A 17,730-nucleotide genomic window follows, 5' to 3' on the forward strand; every position below is an offset into this window, starting at 1 on the left:
TACAGGCCATATTAGAATATCGGATTTGGGTCTAGCTGTTAAAATCCCTGAGGGTGAATCGATCCGTGGAAGGGTAGGAACAGTAGGGTATATGGGTAAGTCTTCAGCAGCTCATCTTCTTGACATTTCACTAAGATTACCTGAGCTTTGTAGGCTTAAGAAAAAGAATTTTAAAACATTGCACTCCGCTGAGTCCAGTTCTGTGCAGCAAGCCTCCAAAAAGTATTCAGAGGAAATCAGGAGTCGAGAAAAGGCTGGAGCACAGCTGCTCTTAAAGAGACTGGTCTATATTCTTAAACCAGCAAGGAAAATAAAAAGAGCATACAACAGAATTAGGGATTCTAATGCTTTTAGCATAGATTTATTTTAGTAGTGTTATGTGCTTAAAAGAAAGAAATGTTTTTTTCTCACTGCTACTTTGCATAGTAGTTAAATGTGTATGTTTATGATTCATGCATCTGTTCGGCTGCTTGGACAGAGGAAGCCACACAAAAGAAGAGTAAAGATTTGTACATTCATTTAAAAAAATAATAATAATAACACTCTCCCTAATTGAACTCGTTCTGGTTTTGGAAATGAATGTAATTGTTTTCATGCATTCTGTGGGTGAGCATACTTTGTGGAATAAAATTTGCGTACATTTATTCGACGAAATAGAAACTAACTGATATGAGTCACAGTTATATCAGTACTTTAATGAAAGCAAGCATATCAGCTGTCATTTCTAAGTTTTGTTATCTCTGTGTGAGTCTGTGCACACACTAAGACTCTGCCTCTGTCTGTTTGTAACTATGTACAGAAGGTGAGGATGTCTGCAAAGAAGTGACTGTATGCCCAAGACACACTGAATTTTTGCAACACAAAAGAAATGTATTTGTTTTTAAAAGGAGGGAACCATAAGTTATAAATTGAGTGAAAAGACAGAATTTGCTTTTGGGTAAATGTCACTGTTATTTACAGGATGTGTGCTTGTGTGTCATTTCTTTCTTAAATGGATAAGCCTGGAAGCACTCTTAAGATTCACCCACCCTCCCTTTATTTTTTAAATTGGTTTGGCTTGGTAGAAAACTCAGAAGAGAGTGTGAACATGGCAAGTGGTATAACATGTTGAGCAAAAAACTGGTGTGTAACATGCTGCATTTTCTGTAATTCAGTCACTAGAAATCATGAGGTATTTTAATATTCTACCTACTGTTCTCTCTTCTTGCCAATATCAAACATTGTCATAAGAGACATCTTCTCTTCCACAGCCCCGGAAGTGTTGAACAACCAGAGATACACACTCAGCCCCGACTACTGGGGACTGGGCTGTCTCATTTATGAGATGATTGCTGGGCAATCACCATTTCGTGGAAGGAAAGAGAAGGTGAAGAGAGAAGAAGTGGACAGAAGAGTTCTGGAGACTGAGGAGGTGTACTCCCATAAGTTTTCTGAGGAGGCCAAGTCCATCTGTAAAATGGTAAGGGGCTTAAAGGCACAGCATGGCAGCTTCGTGTATCTGACAGTCTCAGAGGTGATGTGGTACTGTAGAGAGCCTGCAGAGACAAGCAGTAATCAAGCTCATCTGTTGATGGGATGACTGCATTCTTTATTCATTCAAATTGTGTTTATTTGGGACTTCTCCATGAGATTCATCACGGTCATTTTGAGTCCTCCCCGAAGTTTTATGGCCAAGGGAGCGGTTTTTATTCTCATGAGACTTTGAACGTTAGTTTGTAGTCAAGAATGCTTTTCTGTGTCTTATAATATTGCAGAAAAAAATAAAAAGGACTTGATGATGCAAGACTTTCAGTGTCTTCTGCAAGGAACTGAAAACCCCATGCTTCCATTGTGTTTGGTGGGAGCTGGGGGTAAGCAGGACAAAGATTATGCAATGAAATTATTGTGACACTCATATGTCCCACCCCATCTCACTCACTTTGTTAGCAGCTTTTCCCCAGGGTGCCAAAGCATCCAGCTTTTTTTAATACTGTTGAGCTGTCCTTTAAAATGTTTTCTCACCCTTTCAGCTGGGAGTCATTTTCATAGCACAATAGCCATGTCTGACAATGGAAATCCTCAAACCCTCTGAGAAATCTCAAAGCTGTGTCTGAATTTATCAATGTCTTGTCGACATCCATCTTTAGAAGGCTGAATTGTAACTTGGAAAGGGATGTGGCCTTTTTCTTGATTTGTTTGTTAAAGAGTGAAGTCTCCTTTGGAGACAGTGACATATCTATGTAAACTGGTAGAGAAAGAATGAAGGGAAAGAAAGATCAACAAATAGGTAGTGAGTGTTGCAGCAATATCTTGTGCAACAGGCAGGCAAACAACATATCAACAACATTCTGGTTGTCTGGCTTCATGAAAAGACACTGAATTCTCCCTGCAAAGTAATAATGGTAGCACTGCCAAGTATTATGTGCCTGGAAGTCATTAACTCACAGTGCACCAACACATTGCTGAATCCCCAGGATAGCAATTAACTGACATCACTCTTGATAGATACTTCAGGCCTTACGCTGCCCTTAAACCACAATTCAGAGCCTCCAGTGAACTTAAGAGTGAAAGGATTTAGGACAGCACAGGATCACACAGACCATTTCACGTGCTCGAAAAGTCTGCCATCTTTTCCTCAGAAGCATCTCAGCTCATACTAGGTGAAGAACAGTCTGCTGGAGTGGCAGAGTTTGTGCATTTCCATGTAATTAGCATGAAATGAAAATGCCATGAAGAAAAAAATGATACTCTCATTGCCTGTTCTGTAGGTAATTTCAGGTATGAAGCATAACAGAATAAAAAAATATTTTGCAGAGAAATGATGGAGTTGGTAAGAACTTCTATGGTGAGAATTCAATGTAGCATTGACAGGAAGGTGCTGAAAATTACTTACTGCTCCCAGGGGAATAGACGATGAGAGTCAATATGTTGTGGTGGTCATTTTCATCTTCAGGCCGTAGAACAAACCCATGGCTTCAGGGAACCTCAAAAAATCTTCTATTTCATTCCCTTGCCTCAGGCAGGCATGAACTATATGTAAATCACTCCTGACATCTTGGTCATTACTGCTTCCGCTGTCCAATCCTGCTGTGTTTCTTTAGGTAGTTTGTGCAAACTCTTAATTGGACCAAAGACAACGCTGTTCTTTGTGAATATTAATGGATTACAATTGCTGTGCCTTAAGAGTGGGAGAGTCTTACTTCTGATACTAAGCATGAGGGAACTTGAGGTTTTCCACCCAAAAGTCATTTTGTTCAAGTGATTCTTAAACAATCCATCATTCAAATATATTTTCTCAAATTGTTTTTGCTCTTTGTATTGAAAACCAGAACTTTGTTGCTTTGTATCAGCAACTTATCAAAGAAACAAAAAAGCCATAATTAAGCTTCCATTATACCAGCAAAGCAAAGCGTAAAGTTGTAGTACAAAAATCCAACTTAGGATGTCACACAGATCCGAAGTGGAAGGCCTTCTTCTTTTTCAGGCCAAGAGTGAGGAACACGTCTCCACCATGTCCACCGTGTCTCCAGATCTTCTCTTCAGACCTTACTCTATGGTCTGATAGCATTACCATCAGGAAATATATTGTCTTTATTCATTCACTCATGAAAACCCTCTGGTGTCACCTCATGTCAACCTTCCCCTCCTGGATGCTTATGCCCTTTGCATTTTTGCAGGCATATATCATAGCTTCCATTAATCATTATCCATCCAATATTTCCATATTACATTTTCTAAGTCATTTCCCATAAATCAGCTCTCATTTTGGACTGAAACAGAGATGAATAATAAATAATTAGGAACAGGGGCAGCTGTCTTTCTGGGAAGCTCCCCAACCCATAGTTCCCATATAACATAACAGCTTCATGTTTTGTTTTGTTGGTTTTTTTCCTCTGAAAAAATCCAGTCTTTCTAGGAAATGCTCCCTGGTTTTCATTGTTGTGACTTGTACTTCACTGATGTACATGCATGTTTCCCCTGACAAGTGCAGTCTTGTATCCAAGGATGTGACTTGAAGCGCATACAAGTCAACAGTATTGGATGGTCCTTACTGGTCTGCCTTTCTCACTCTGACAGCGTCCTGTTTGTCTGCATTTCCTGCAGACTAGCTTTTCTCTTATTTCTTATTCCTATAGCTCCCATTTTAGTCCACAAAAGGGATCTTTGACTGGAAGGTGCAAAGAGAACAGAGCCAGACTGTTCTCAGTGGTGCTCAGTGACAGGAGGAGAGACGGTGGGCACAATCTGAAACACAGGAGGCTTCCTCTGAACATCAAGAAATGCTTTATCCCTGTGGAGGGAGTCAGACTCTGGGACAGGTTGCCAAAATGGGCTGTGGAGTTTTCAAATTTGAGGACAACCAACACTGAGCAGGGCCTTGCACCTGCTCATAGCAACTCTGAGAAGAACCAGAGTTGGACTAGACACCAGCCAGAGGTCCCTTCCAAACCTCAGCAGTTTTGTAATTGTTTCCTTCCTGAAGTGCCTCCCCAGACAAATGAAAGATGATGGTTTCTTTTCTTCATAAAAGCAACCTCTTCTGTTTTTCACACACCACCAGAAACACTATTATCTTTCTACAACTACTACAGGCTGCTTTCATCCCTCCTCTCTGTTTTGTACCTGGAAGCCAACTTATCCACACATTTTTACACTTTAAAGATTATTAGAATTGCCTGAGAATAATTCTTGGCAGAATAACTCACTCTTCAAATGATTATTATTGCTGTTGCGAAAGATGATAGCAATGATTAATAAATCTTCTATTGTAAGCCTTTGCAATAAGCTTTACTATCACTCATGCATAAGGGAGATTTGTTTCTTCTGCTTTGGGCTACACTGGGCTATGATTCTCCTTGGCCTCCTTTTGTTGTTAATGCATTTGTAAAAACACCTTTTGTTATCTTTTGCAATGGTGGCCAGATTAAGTTCTGATTTTCTCACTGCACATCCTAGCAACATCCCTGTACTCTTCTCAAGTTCCCTGCTCCTTCTTCCAAAGGTGGTAAATTCTTTTTCCCCCAGTTTCTGTGAACGCTCCCTGTTCAGTCAGGCTGGTCTTCTTCCACACTGGTTCATTTTAGCACACATGGGGACAGCCTGCTCCTGCACCCTTTAGAGACCCTTCTTCAGGAATCTTCCTGGGCACTTTTGCCCTTCAGGACCATCTCCTATGGGACCCTCCAAACCAATTTCACTAACAACCCAAAGTCTGCCTTCTGGAAGGTCAAAATAACAGTTTTGCTGACCCCCCTCCTGACCTCATCAAGAATAGACAGCTCTATCATTTTGTGGGTGCTATGCCCATGAAGGCTTCTGACCACTGTCTCCCACCAGTCCTTCTCTGTAAACAGCAGGTCTAGAGAGCCTCCCCTGCTAGGCTCTCTTACTAGCTGTGTCAGGAAATTATCTTCCACATGCTCCAGAAAACTCCTAGACTGTTTCCTCCCCAGGCCCCATGGAGGCAGCAGACTTCCCTATGGGAAGGATCAGGTCTGCAAATTGGGCCTTCTGTTCCCCTCTAAAAGGGAGTGTCCTATGAACAAAATAAAGTCCTGGAAAACATCCCAGACAGTGCATAGTTTGAATCCCCAGATGGGATCAAATTTTGATACTTTTACATCACTCATATCAGAAATCTTTACATCATGAAAAAGAACTTTAACGTAATTTCACCAAAGCTACTCAGGACTTTTCTTTGAAAGACCTATTCTAGTCAAGCTTTGTCTGAAGGCTAGACTAAATCCTTTCTTATATATATCCAGTACCATCTGGAGTCTTTATTACCAGGATATAAAGCTCTGCCGCTTGGTATCAACTTCATGCATGATTGGATGACCTAAGCCATCTTCAAATCTGCAGCACAGTTGAATCCTCCATAGGCTCTGGCTCTAAAATTAGATGGAAACTGTGTATGATTGGATCACTGCATTGCCATCCTAGGAGGGCTTATCATCAGACTGATGTAATTGCTTTTATTCTGCTCTCTTCATTTTAAATACATACTTTGAAAAGGAATTTAAAAAATAAAAAGCACAAAAACCTGTAGAGATGACTCAAAACGTGTAAGTGTCATCACCATTTTCTTTTCCTGGAGAGATTCCCAAATGGAATGCACATTTCAGGCTCACATGCAGGTTTACAATTACAGAATTCTTCTGGAGCTGCAGGAAATGTTACAAGACTCATTATTCTTAGGAGAAAGAGGTTAGAATGTGAGGACATTGTGAAAGATACTGTAGTCCCTCCTATCTCTTAGCATCCACAAGATGCATCTAGTTTCATCTGTTGTCATTTCTAGAGCTGGCTTCATCTAGAGCTTACCAAAATTTCCCAGTTTCTTATTTTCTTTCTGTTGTGCCTCTCCAGGAACTCTCCTCAAGAGAGATGTCAGCATCTCTGGACAACCTTGTCCTAAGCAGGGAAGCTGCATGGCTCCTGGTTCCCAACCAGGAGCAAAGCAAGGCTGATTTTTTACCTAATCTCCTAAAACGCTGCTTCTTCTCTTCAGCCCTCCCAGAGCCATTTGCTTCTTGCTCTCTAAGTAAGCCTCTGCCAGGACTGCCCTGGCTTTCACATGCAACGAATATTAAGAGCACCTGTAGGACTCCCAAGGGCTCGGTACCATGGCAGTCACAGATGCTTGGGAAACCCAAACCACTCTTCTGACATGCACAGCAGCAGAGTCTCCCTTGGGCAAGACGGGGGAGTTTTGCTAATCGTTTCAATGAGCTCTGACTGCACATGCCATGTGGGGAAAGCACGAGAGAAGATTACTACACCACAGCTCTAGCGTTGGAGCAGGAAAGCAGGATACGGGAGAGGAAGCAAGACGTGAGCCTTTCTTCCCCCAGGCACCACAACCCCTGCCCCGCAGAAGAGTCCCCGGCACAGCTCCGAGCCCCTTCACCCATCGAGTCCCATCTGCGGGGCACCGGAAGGCCTCGCCGCCTGCTGCCGCACTCCGCAGCGCTGCTTTTTCCTCTACTGCCCCCCGGCGGTCGCCGGCCCTCCCGGCAGTCGCGCCCCACTCCGCCGGAGGCGCTTCAGCCTCGTAGCTCCTGGCCCTTGCTCCTCCCTTCCCAGGCGGTTGTGGGGTAGCGGTGGGCTGTGAGGCCGCCCTACCGGCTTGAGTTAATGCCTCTGCCCCTAGCTCCAGCAGTCATTTAAAAATCAGAGTATCAAAAGAACTGAGCAGTGTGTGCATACCTGTCAGCCTGGCTGCATGCCTGACTCCAGGAGACACCCTTCTCACGGAAATGGACTGGAGTTTTTATTTCCTCGTGCATGGATTTAGTCTTTCCCTCACAGCGGAGACTTCAGCAGAACTAATCTAAACGCTTTTGTAAACACAACTGTCTTCAATATACACCTCGTTTTCTGTTGTGCTAAGGCACACGTAATGCATCTCTTTCAACAGGCAGCTGAAATGTCCAGGCAGATTACAATGAGCTCTGAGTTACACTTCTCTGCTGTACCAAGGGGAATACATGCTGACTTCCTTGAAGTTGAATGGAAGGAATAAATGGAAACGATTTTGTTAACATTCCCTTTTCATTGCATTGCCTGAATTCAGCGGTGCACTGAGAAAGGTCCTTGTCACAAACGATCATCGTTTTGCAGCAGTCATCTGTGTGCTGAGCTCTGCCCCCTCTTCAGCTGTTAGATATGCTCTCGTAAGACACCGATTTAGCCTGCTTGATTCTATACGCATGATATAAAAGAAGAGGCATTCTGCTGAAGAATTGGCTGCATAATCTCTTTTCTTATCCACCGACTAGCGCGTGCCAGAAGTGTTCTTCACTTAACTGTTTTCTTGCAGTTAAATTGCTTCATCCATGCAAGGTCCTTCAGGATCTGCCATCCCTGTGTTTGTGTATATGGACCTGCTTATCTTACACACTGAGGCAGCTGAGTTTGGTCAATCTTATTTGCTCCATTATGAGTACCCAGGAAGTAGGCAGGACTTGCTGTAGCAGGAATTGGCGGTGCACTGCCCTGCTCTGAAAACAAACAAAGCTGGACTGAGGGTGGTTACTAGTACTGGTGCTCTGAGCTATCTTCTGGATGCAACCTTGTAGTGCCATGGACAAAACACCCCTTGGCTTCAGCAGAGATGGGCTCATGAGAACATAGTATTCTGCACTGAATGGAGGAGAATATAATTTGGTAGTGAAGTAACCCACCCTGAGCAGCACAGGAAAACTATTCTTACAAGAGTGCAATGAAAAAAAGAAGAAGAAAGAACAGAGATAAAGCAAATGGGACTTATGAATATATATATATATATTGTGAGTATGTCAGACCTTGTCTAGAAAGTACTTGCTGAAAGGAAGCAGAAGGAGCAATCACTATTTTGACTTCAAACACTTCAGCGCAGGTAATTTCCAAAGGTTTGAACCAGCACTTGGAACAGTGGTATCCTAATCCATTTTAGTTTGACCATTAAATAGCAGCAATTACTATTCTCCTCTGCACATCCCTCTGGGCATATTAAAAAATGACTGCAGATATAAATATTATTGAAAATCTCTTCCTATTCTAACATTTTTGCCCATCTTCTTGGCATATTTCAGCTCCTCACCAAAGATGTGAAGCAGCGGCTGGGCTGTCAAGGTGAAGGTGCAACAGAAGTGAAGAGGCACCCTTTTTTTAAAAGCATGAATTTCAAGCGGTTAGAAGCAGGAATGCTGGATCCTCCCTTTGTTCCTGATGTAAGTACGATAGGCGGGACATCCACTGGCCTATTTCAAGAGAGTTGTTTCCAAAACTTATCTTTTTTAGAAATGTCATCACTATATCTATGGGTACCAGACCTAGGAAGATGTGATAAGCAATAGGGCTGGAGATGGGAGGCTGGAGAGGAGAGCTGCTCCATAGACATGGGTGCATGCATGGTGGTTGGGTCCCTATGAAGGGTGTTATCCTGGGTCTTGCTTCATTCCCACTAACTTTACAGTCTTCCTGTATGATACTGGAGGCACCACTTGTAGCACTCGTGCCTCAGTTCCCTAACTTTAAACTTGGAACCTTTCTGTTCCCTTGTCTGCAGTATTAGTGAGAGAATGAATATGTTTAGGACCAGACTGTGCAAGGAAAAATCACTGGTGTGAGCCATGAGAATACATATAGGTATATAGATACGTATACAAAGGTAAGATCAGAATTACAAAGTCCAAAGCTCTAAAGAGCTGAGGAATGCATGGGATTCTTATTAAAAAAAGACATTTGTTACAAAAAATCAGAAGCAGGTTCAGGTATCAAGTGTCTCCTCAGGCAGAACGCTTGGACCTGTGACAGCGTTCTGAACTTGCTAGTGCTCATGGGGAATAGAACCCAACACTGAGTCCTTACCTATATTCCAGTCTATATTCCACATACTGAAAGTCTTTGTTGCATTGGTAATAAGAAAACTTTTTCCACCCTTTTGTGGTACAGCTCTCTACCCCAGTGTACAGAGTTATCTGAGTATTTTCCTCCTGCAGGGCTTTCTTTCTGGCTAGGCCTCCTGTCTTAAAAGTTCCCATACGGTTCTAAGGAAACACTGCCATTTTAACATATTAAGAAAAGTAACATCTTGGCAGCTCTCATTCACATTGCTGCAAACTCAACCAAACCAAAGTGGTTTAAAAGCTACAAAAGTTTACTTTAGCTGCTCTGGTTTTGCTTTACATTTTACTATGTGGCCTAGTTATTCCTGCCAATTAGCCCATGGTGTTATGACCTGCTTTAGTGGGAAGAAATAGGAGACAAGCTACTATTTCTTTCTGATGTAGAAAATTAGAAAATTCTGGGCTGAAATTTGGGATTTGCCAGAGTGTATTAAAAGCTTAGCTGTGGCATGTAAGGCCCAGAAGGCACCTCTTAGAGACATATTTGCTGAAGCTGGGGCGCATAAATTTTTATGGCTATTTATTGGGAACTCAGGAGCTGGCCCTAATTTAAATTATTTGGCACTTCATCCATAGATTTCCAAGTATTTACTGAAGTCAGATGAATTGCCCAAAGCTACATAGCCAATGGCAGAAGTTGTAATCTAAGCCATATTTCTCCATCCTCTTCTAGTCTTCTATGTCTCCACAAAAATGCTGTGGATTGAAGTCATCAGAAAGGCAGAGGGATGCAGCCTCCAGCAGATAGGACTTTCATCAGGAGTTAGTTTGATTTATTGGTCACAGTGCTCAGCTCCAGATAAAATACTGCATTCAGCCCACTGGTCTTGCAGTCACTGTACCCTGTGTTGACAGTACAATTCAACCTGTTCTTGATTTTGGTGGTTGGGCTAGTCCCTCAAACCAGCCCTCAGTGATTCCTGTGCACCAAAGTGTAGCTCTGTGTTGCTAATGGAAGCTCTCTAAGCACACAAATGACCACGCTATATCAGGTAGCTAGTGATGACTTTTTCTGTTTTCTATGGCTGACTGATGGAATATAAGCTAAAAGAGCACCACTGCAAAATTTCCTGCCTGTAATCCCAGAAAATTAAGTAGTTTTAAAAGGTGAAGCCATTTGACTATTTATTTGAAGAAATGCAGCCAAGTTAAAAGAGTTAATAGAGGTGATTCTGGACAGCCTCCAGCAGCTGAGCTATTAATAAAAACAATGGAAAAATGCCAAACCTCTTCTGTTTTCTTTAGCAGTTGGAATACATTCCTTTAAATTTTTAAACTGCAAAACCTGCAGCTATCTGAGCAGAACACTTCTATTTGAGGTCCCTTTTCAGAGCTGTCTCCAGCATGTCACTCAATATTCTGTTCTTCCATCTCTAAAAAATGTACTGAAGGATTTGATTTTTATTTTCTTGCACTTTCTGTCCTTTTTCTCTCACCTCTTTGCCATATGCTATATGGATGACTAAAACCCACTTTGGCTGCACTGATGCTTTAAAGACTTCAAAGTGGGACTCTTAACGTGCTTAAAGCAAAATCAGCCTTTGATGATAAACATGCAGGCAGAGCAAGTCTAGAGAAGCAGGATGCAAGTCACTTGTTGTGAGTCGTTCTCACTTGTCTGAAACTGGAAAAAAGCACATGGTCAGACTGGGAATTATTCTTTCTCTTGCTGTTTTCTAATTCTTCTGCTGAGATAGCCCAGAGCAGTGTACTGCAAGGATGTGTTAGACATCGAGCAATTCTCCACAGTGAAAGGAGTAAACCTGGACCAGACAGATGATGATTTCTATTCCAAGTTTTCCACAGGATCTGTGTCTATTCCATGGCAAAATGAGGTAAGGATGTGTCATAGTAAGATGACTCCAATAAAACCCCTAACAGATGTTTTAAGAGAAGCTATATATTTCTACTAATATATAACTACTGGATAACTTGCCAGACTCTAATGATTTCATGAGTTACAAATGGCCTCTTTCAAGATCTATAATGTACCACAGATGTCAAGTTCAGGTGGCTGTATCTGTTGGCTGTGCATATTTGTGTAAATTGGCAAGGAACCTACTGTACTTCCTTCTCCTGTATTTCTACTGAGGTATTTTGACAGCAGCTCAGAGGAACTTCCACAGGATGGATGGAGGTCCTAATGGAAGCTCCTCCATTTGTGATCCTCATCTCACCTATTGTTCTGAACCTGCAGTAGGTCCACAGCTGCAATAGTATCTGCAGGCTGAATCTTGAATTGTTCCAGGGTTTCCAGATCTGAATCTTTATTTCTATTTGATATGAAAGCAGAATGAACAGTTGGTTTCGTAAATCCAACTCTGCATCAAACAGCAGATCCTCTTGAGGAGAGGGGTGCCCACAGGCATTTTGTGGGTATGCCTGAATTTACCTAATATTCTCCACAGTAGTAAAGAATATAATGGAAAGTTATGTGGGGCAGCCCTAGTAAGACTGATGTGCAAACATGCAGAGCAGATTCAGCCTCTTTTTCATACCACATACTTACCTTCCATAGCCACCAACAGGAGCTCAACTGTTAAATTCCCTAATATATTGCTCGAGCCTTTGATGGCAGACAGTGATCCCAATCCTGACTTTGGACAAACTGGTACTTCTGGAATATATTTAATGCAGACTTGTTTCTTATTGTATTACACTAGATGATAGAAACGGAGTGTTTTAAAGAACTAAATGTGTTTGGACCAAATGGTACTATTTCACCAGACCTAAATAAAAGCTACCCCCCGGAGCCACCCAAGAAAGGACTGCTACAGAGAATATTTAAACGACAGGTGAGATATTCTTTTACTAGAATCAGGAACACTGGTTTAGATGGCCAGTGTCATGTCCATGTTCTACTGGTATTTTTGCTGTGACGAAGACAGTACACCTTAGAGAGGGCTGGCTGTTATGGTTACCTGGCAGCTTCCTGACTAATACTGCATAGTCACAAATTTCCTGCCTATTTCTTGTGATATTTTCTTTAATGACCAGAACCTTTGTTTTTTTTCATCAGCTTTGTTTCCAGTGGCTGAAAACTTCATACTCCAACTATTTTTCAGTGGTCTACTGAAATGCTTTTTGAAATGTTTTTTTATAAGTTCCTTAAAAACTCTTGATTTATGTGTTAAAAAATTCAAAAGCTGAATGATGTAGTCAAGGCTCTAATCCAGGACTCTAAAAAGGAGAGCAAAGTCCAACCAAGACAGTTGCATTAAAAGATCTTAGAGGTCTCTTTTGACCTTAATGATTCAATGATTCTGTGAAGTCAGAGAGTTTGTGAAATACAGCTTTGACGTGGCACTGTGGCAAATCCAAATAACATTCCTAGACTGATTTCTGTATTTCTGTAGGGTAAAAGCTGTGCCTCATCATTGGCGGGTAGCCTCTCTAAATCAGATTTAGCAGATACTGATATTTTGCAATGAATTGACTTTACTCCTGGAATTCATGTGTCTCAAGAACTCCCATGGTCCTCCTGACTTAGCGAGAATACATGTAAGAAAGTAAGGAATATTTTACACCCTGAGTTCTTCATGCAAAGATCTTACAGGGCATTCAGTGCATTATCACCATCAAATGAAAAGCTTGGCACGTTTACAGAGGCTAATTGTCATTTTTTTCATCTTTCTGTAGCATCAGAACAATTCAAAGAGTTCTTCAAATTCGAAGGCCAGTTTAAATCACCACATAAATTCAAATCACGTGAGTTCAAACTCCACTGGAAGCAGCTAGTTCTGACTCAGTTTTATCAAACATTGCGTCCTTCCACTATAATCTATGAAGCTTCTATGGATGAGAGAGCATCCACCACTGAGTGAAAAAAAAAAGAATCTCCCCAAAATGGAGATTTTCTACCCATTCCTTCCAGTGGAGCCTCGCATTTTAAGAAGAAATTTCCACTCAGGTCTGTTTCCGGAGGTGGCACTCAAGACTGTGTGAATCAAATTTGTCTATTTAGAACATTGCAATAGAAATTCAATGAACATGACTACTTGCACGTATTTAAATAGCATCATACTAGAACTGAATTTTGTCTTTATTATTTTTAAAGAAAAGTTTTGTAAATTTCTCTATTGTCTCAGTTTACATTTTGTACATTTGTATTTAAATGAAAGTCAGACTTTGGAGGTGTATATTTTCCAAGCAGCAGCTGTAAAGCCATGTGTTTTAAGACATTTTTTAAAAGAAAAAAAATGTGACTCAAGACTTCCAGAGCCTCAAATGAGAAATCATTCTTTTTAGTGATTCTAGAAAACTGTTCATAAATCACTTTATCAGACTGGGTTTTATTGACATGCATTTTTACAGAACAGGTTATTCTTAATTATTTTACATCTGTATATTTGGTTTACAGCAACACTGCATACGTTTCTCCTCTTCATTAACTTGTAATGTCTTGCATTAAATGCGAAAAGATGCTGACAAGGCTTTGATGTATTCAAGAATACTCCTTGCTATGCCTAAGGTTTGTGATCTCAACAGACCAGCACAGCTGAGATTTGTATTTAACATTGTTAGATCATCATAATATTTTTTTTTAGAAAGTGTACTCTATTTTAAACCCTTCTTCACTTTTGTTGTTGTTCTTGTTGTTGAAGTACAAAACTGAGTGAGAGTTGACTGGGAAAGCAAACGACCATTTGTTTTTCAGGGGCTTGAATCCTACACCCACTATGATGAGAGCAAAGCGTTCTCTGTGCTGCGGACAAAAGTCCAAGGCCTTTTCATCACTGCTCGTATCAAACAGGGAGCAAGAGAGAAATGCAATAGTCTAGTTTTTGCACCATGAGATTCATGTCAGCTCCCTAGGGCTGACCTGTGGAGACTGAGAGTGGGGTCTGAGCTGCTTTAGGGCAGTAGCAGAACCTGTGTCTGCACTTTGTTTTGTCATATCAAACATACATTACTTGTTCCCCTCAAATAAGTCCTCAACTTAATTGAATTAAATGTAAGTTATGAAACAAGACTTCCCACTTTTTCTTCCCTCTTTCTTTACCCAGGATCCTTTAACCACTTTTGAAGATGTTATTCCCACTTACAAACAGGATCAGTCAGGATGAGTAGTGGTACCTGAGGCACCTGAATCATGCTCAAGCATCAAAAATACGGTTCCTTCTCTTTCATAGGAACTGGAAAACCTTTGTGCACCCAGTGAGGTCTCTGTAGCCCAGCATGTTCTGCAAAAGAGGGTTCTTCACCTCACAGTATTCACCAGAGTAGACTGATAAGTTCACCCTTGGGTCAGTGAGGAACATCTGATGCTCATCTTGACATGTCTAAAGCCACGTTAGCTAGCAGCACAGTTACCCCAGGAAGCACTGTTCCAGTAAATGGCCAAGGTTCATTAGATTATTCATTTTATATGTTATGTTCTATCTCTCTGGCCAGTGCAGAAGGGTTAAAAAAAATGCAGGTTAGCAGTGACAAAGCTATGAGTGATAGTCACAGGAATCAGATGTTAAAACAACTTGAAGACATGAGGGAGAGAGTTAGATCAGGGTCAGGATTTGCATAAAGCAGCCTACAGAGGAAAAAGTTAAGGAAGGAAGATGGGGCTTTGGTGCCTTACTCTGAAGTAAAATACATTAAGATGCAAGTCCATACCATTACAAAGTCCTCCAGTTTTCCTGGTCACTAGTAGATATGCAGAAAGTATGTGAGAAGATCACCAAGAATATGTTCCTGTTTTTTCTTCAGGTCAATTTGGCAGGGAAATTCCTTTTCCCATATAGATGGTGCTCACGGAGAGCTTCAGCTACTCTCCCATGTCAGATGATGGCACTGAAGATCTTATACAGTAGATACAAGGTTGTAGAGAAACAGTAACAAAGAGAATTTTGAGTAACTTTCTAATCAGCTATAAACTAAAAATATAATGGTTTCAGCTTCTCAACAGGAGAGGAATTAATACTGTAGAAATGAAAGCAGCTGTGCACAGAGCAGACTATTACCTCCAATTCCATTCTCACAGCCTGATGTAGAGCCACCTAAGTCTGCAAGATTAAGTCTCCTTGGCATGAAAATACACTTGCTCCAAGAGATTTTCACAGACTTTCTTCAATACACGTGGAATTTCACCTGATTTGAAGATATGTAGATGAGAAGTAGAGGAATGTATCATAACCAGACCATGGATATATATGAACCTGAAACAAGATGCATATCTTACATCTTAGACAGCTTTAAGGGTTTTGCAGCTCAAATCTATTTTTATCATTCTAAGACATCACTTTCTAGTAGCATTGCATACTGTAAGTTTGTGCACCCTCAGCTGGCTTCATCCTCTGCACTGATGCTAGGAAAGGGTTGCTGGATGGGGAACTAGAGTGAAAGCCTAAGTTCTTCTCTCCATTACCATCATCTCACTTCACAGCAACAGACAAGCACATTCTTTCATCAGAAAAATATGGCAGATAATATCTACCTATCCCACGATGGGGAAGAAAAAATGACAGCTGAGAGAAGTCTTAGCCCCTTAATATTTCATAACATAAATTTGATAAGACTGCAGATGTCCTCAAAGCTTCATTTCCTATGTGTGATCAATGTGACACATGAAGACTGAATTTTCTGGTTTTTTTACCATCACCCATTTGGGAAATACAATCCCGATAATAATAAAACCTTTAGTGAAAGCTGGTGAGCAAATTGAAAATAGATGTAGATGGTGTTATAGCTCTTAGATGCTATCGGCCTTAACTAGTGGTGGATGACTTCTTTATATGACAACGGGGAATGACAACAGATGTGCCTTCCCTGCTCTCCTTTCAGCTGGCCTGTTCCTTACTCAGCGTTTAGGACTCAACAGTAAAGACAAGAACAATGCAAAGTCCTCAGATGACAACAGCTGCATTCAGCTGATACATGGAATTTATTATGCTAGTTTGGTATCCTGAACCTTCAGGATCGTGTGGGACAAGGATGCTTATGCACACCTGAAGAGTCAAGCCTGGGATTAAGTCCCTTTGAATCCCAGCCCTTTGGAAACAGTGAGAGGGTAAGAGGAGAGACAGAGAACAAGAGCAGCCGAGGGAGATTTCATGCTGCATCCCTGTTGCTATCTTTTGTGACAAACTTTGAACAGTATTACGATGCTTAATCAGCAGAAGTCACTCAGTATCCCTGAAAGATTTGATCTTTACATCATTACATTATCATTAGTGGTAATGAGCAGTCCTCCGAATCTTCTGGTCGGGGTTTGCCTACGTCAACAGAGCCTGCAGGATTGTCTTTTCATTGCTGATTTCTATTATTTTTGAAGTCGTTGTTCAACTCCTCAGACGCACAATACAGTCCTCTCACTCCTATAGAGTGACCATGAGGACACACAGTTCAGGGCTGAAGCCCTGCTTTGCTTCCAGAGACATTTGTCATTTGCCTCTGAGCCAAATTCAAAAACACTGGGAGCCACAGGTGTTCAGCAGATCTCAAATAACAGAGTTATAATTTCATTTTACAATCTTGGAGAGCATTTGTAGGGGGATTTCTAGTATTTTGATTCAAAGTGAATAGTTTCTGATGTGGGTTTGCACATAGCAAAGGAGCAGGAAGTAGTGGTTATTTAATAGCTTTCCAAATCTATTAATTCTCTATCTTCTTTTCAGTTACAGTATAGATTCTTTCAAAAAATGCAGAAGTTCAGGTCTAGCTGCTTGATTTAAGTAGACAGATGAGCAAACGTAGCTCATTTTAAGAATCAGAAATCTTTTGCATCTAACCCTGAATTGTACAAGCATCTTCTTTATCTTTAAATCTTTACTAAGTAATTTAATGAACAGTTACCAGTTTGCACACTTTTTGATACAGATGAACATTCATTTTGTATAGTGTCTCTGTAGAAGAATTAAGTCTTCTAGAATTTTTCCATTCTCTGGTTGTATGAAAGCTTTTTTAAACAAAGAAGTAATGAAGGTAAAGTAACAAATACAAATTTAGCAATAGGACTAGAGGGAATGGCCTCAAGATGTGCCAGGGGAGGGTCAGGTTGGATATTAGGAACAATTTCTTCTCCAAAAGAGCGGTCAGGCACTGGAACAGACTGCCCAGGGAGGTGGCTGAGTCACTGTCCCTGGAGGTTTTCAGGAAAGATGTAGACGTGGTACGAAGGAGTGTGGTGTAGTGGAGGAATAATGGTGGTAGGTGGATGGTTGGAGTAGGTATCTTGAAGGTCTTTTCCAACCTTGGTAATTCTATAATTCTAAATAATAATAAACTTTTATATGTACACTCTTGATCTGGGTTATCTAAAAAAAGATTTTTGCAAAAGTGGATATGACTTAGATTGCTGAACAAGAACCTGCTTGTGAAGCTGGTAAAGGTGTGAAGATAATCGTACCAGTTACTGCAGATCAAA

General features: G+C 41.0%; 1 protein-coding gene across 2 annotated transcripts in view; it reads left to right on the plus strand.

The window, feature by feature from the left end:
* GRK5 (G protein-coupled receptor kinase 5) overlaps positions 1 to 17,384 on the plus strand; it is a 161,406-nt gene extending 144,022 nt beyond the window's left edge. For both annotated transcript variants that reach the window (XM_042863942.1, XM_042863943.1), the window contains 6 exons: positions 6 to 95; positions 1,251 to 1,459; positions 8,556 to 8,693; positions 11,069 to 11,206; positions 12,035 to 12,166; positions 13,011 to 17,384. In XM_042863942.1, the coding sequence (XP_042719876.1) occupies positions 6 to 95; positions 1,251 to 1,459; positions 8,556 to 8,693; positions 11,069 to 11,206; positions 12,035 to 12,166; positions 13,011 to 13,109 (806 nt within the window). In that variant the 3' untranslated portion in view covers positions 13,110 to 17,384. The remainder of the gene's footprint in view (positions 1 to 5; positions 96 to 1,250; positions 1,460 to 8,555; positions 8,694 to 11,068; positions 11,207 to 12,034; positions 12,167 to 13,010) is intronic.
* Positions 17,385 to 17,730: the final 346 nt, after the last annotated feature.

The sequence above is a fragment of the Lagopus leucura genome, unplaced genomic scaffold, assembly GCF_019238085.1.
Source record: "Lagopus leucura isolate 7727_CA_CO unplaced genomic scaffold, USGS_WTPT01 Super-Scaffold_741, whole genome shotgun sequence".
Lineage (NCBI taxonomy): Eukaryota > Metazoa > Chordata > Aves > Galliformes > Phasianidae > Lagopus > Lagopus leucura.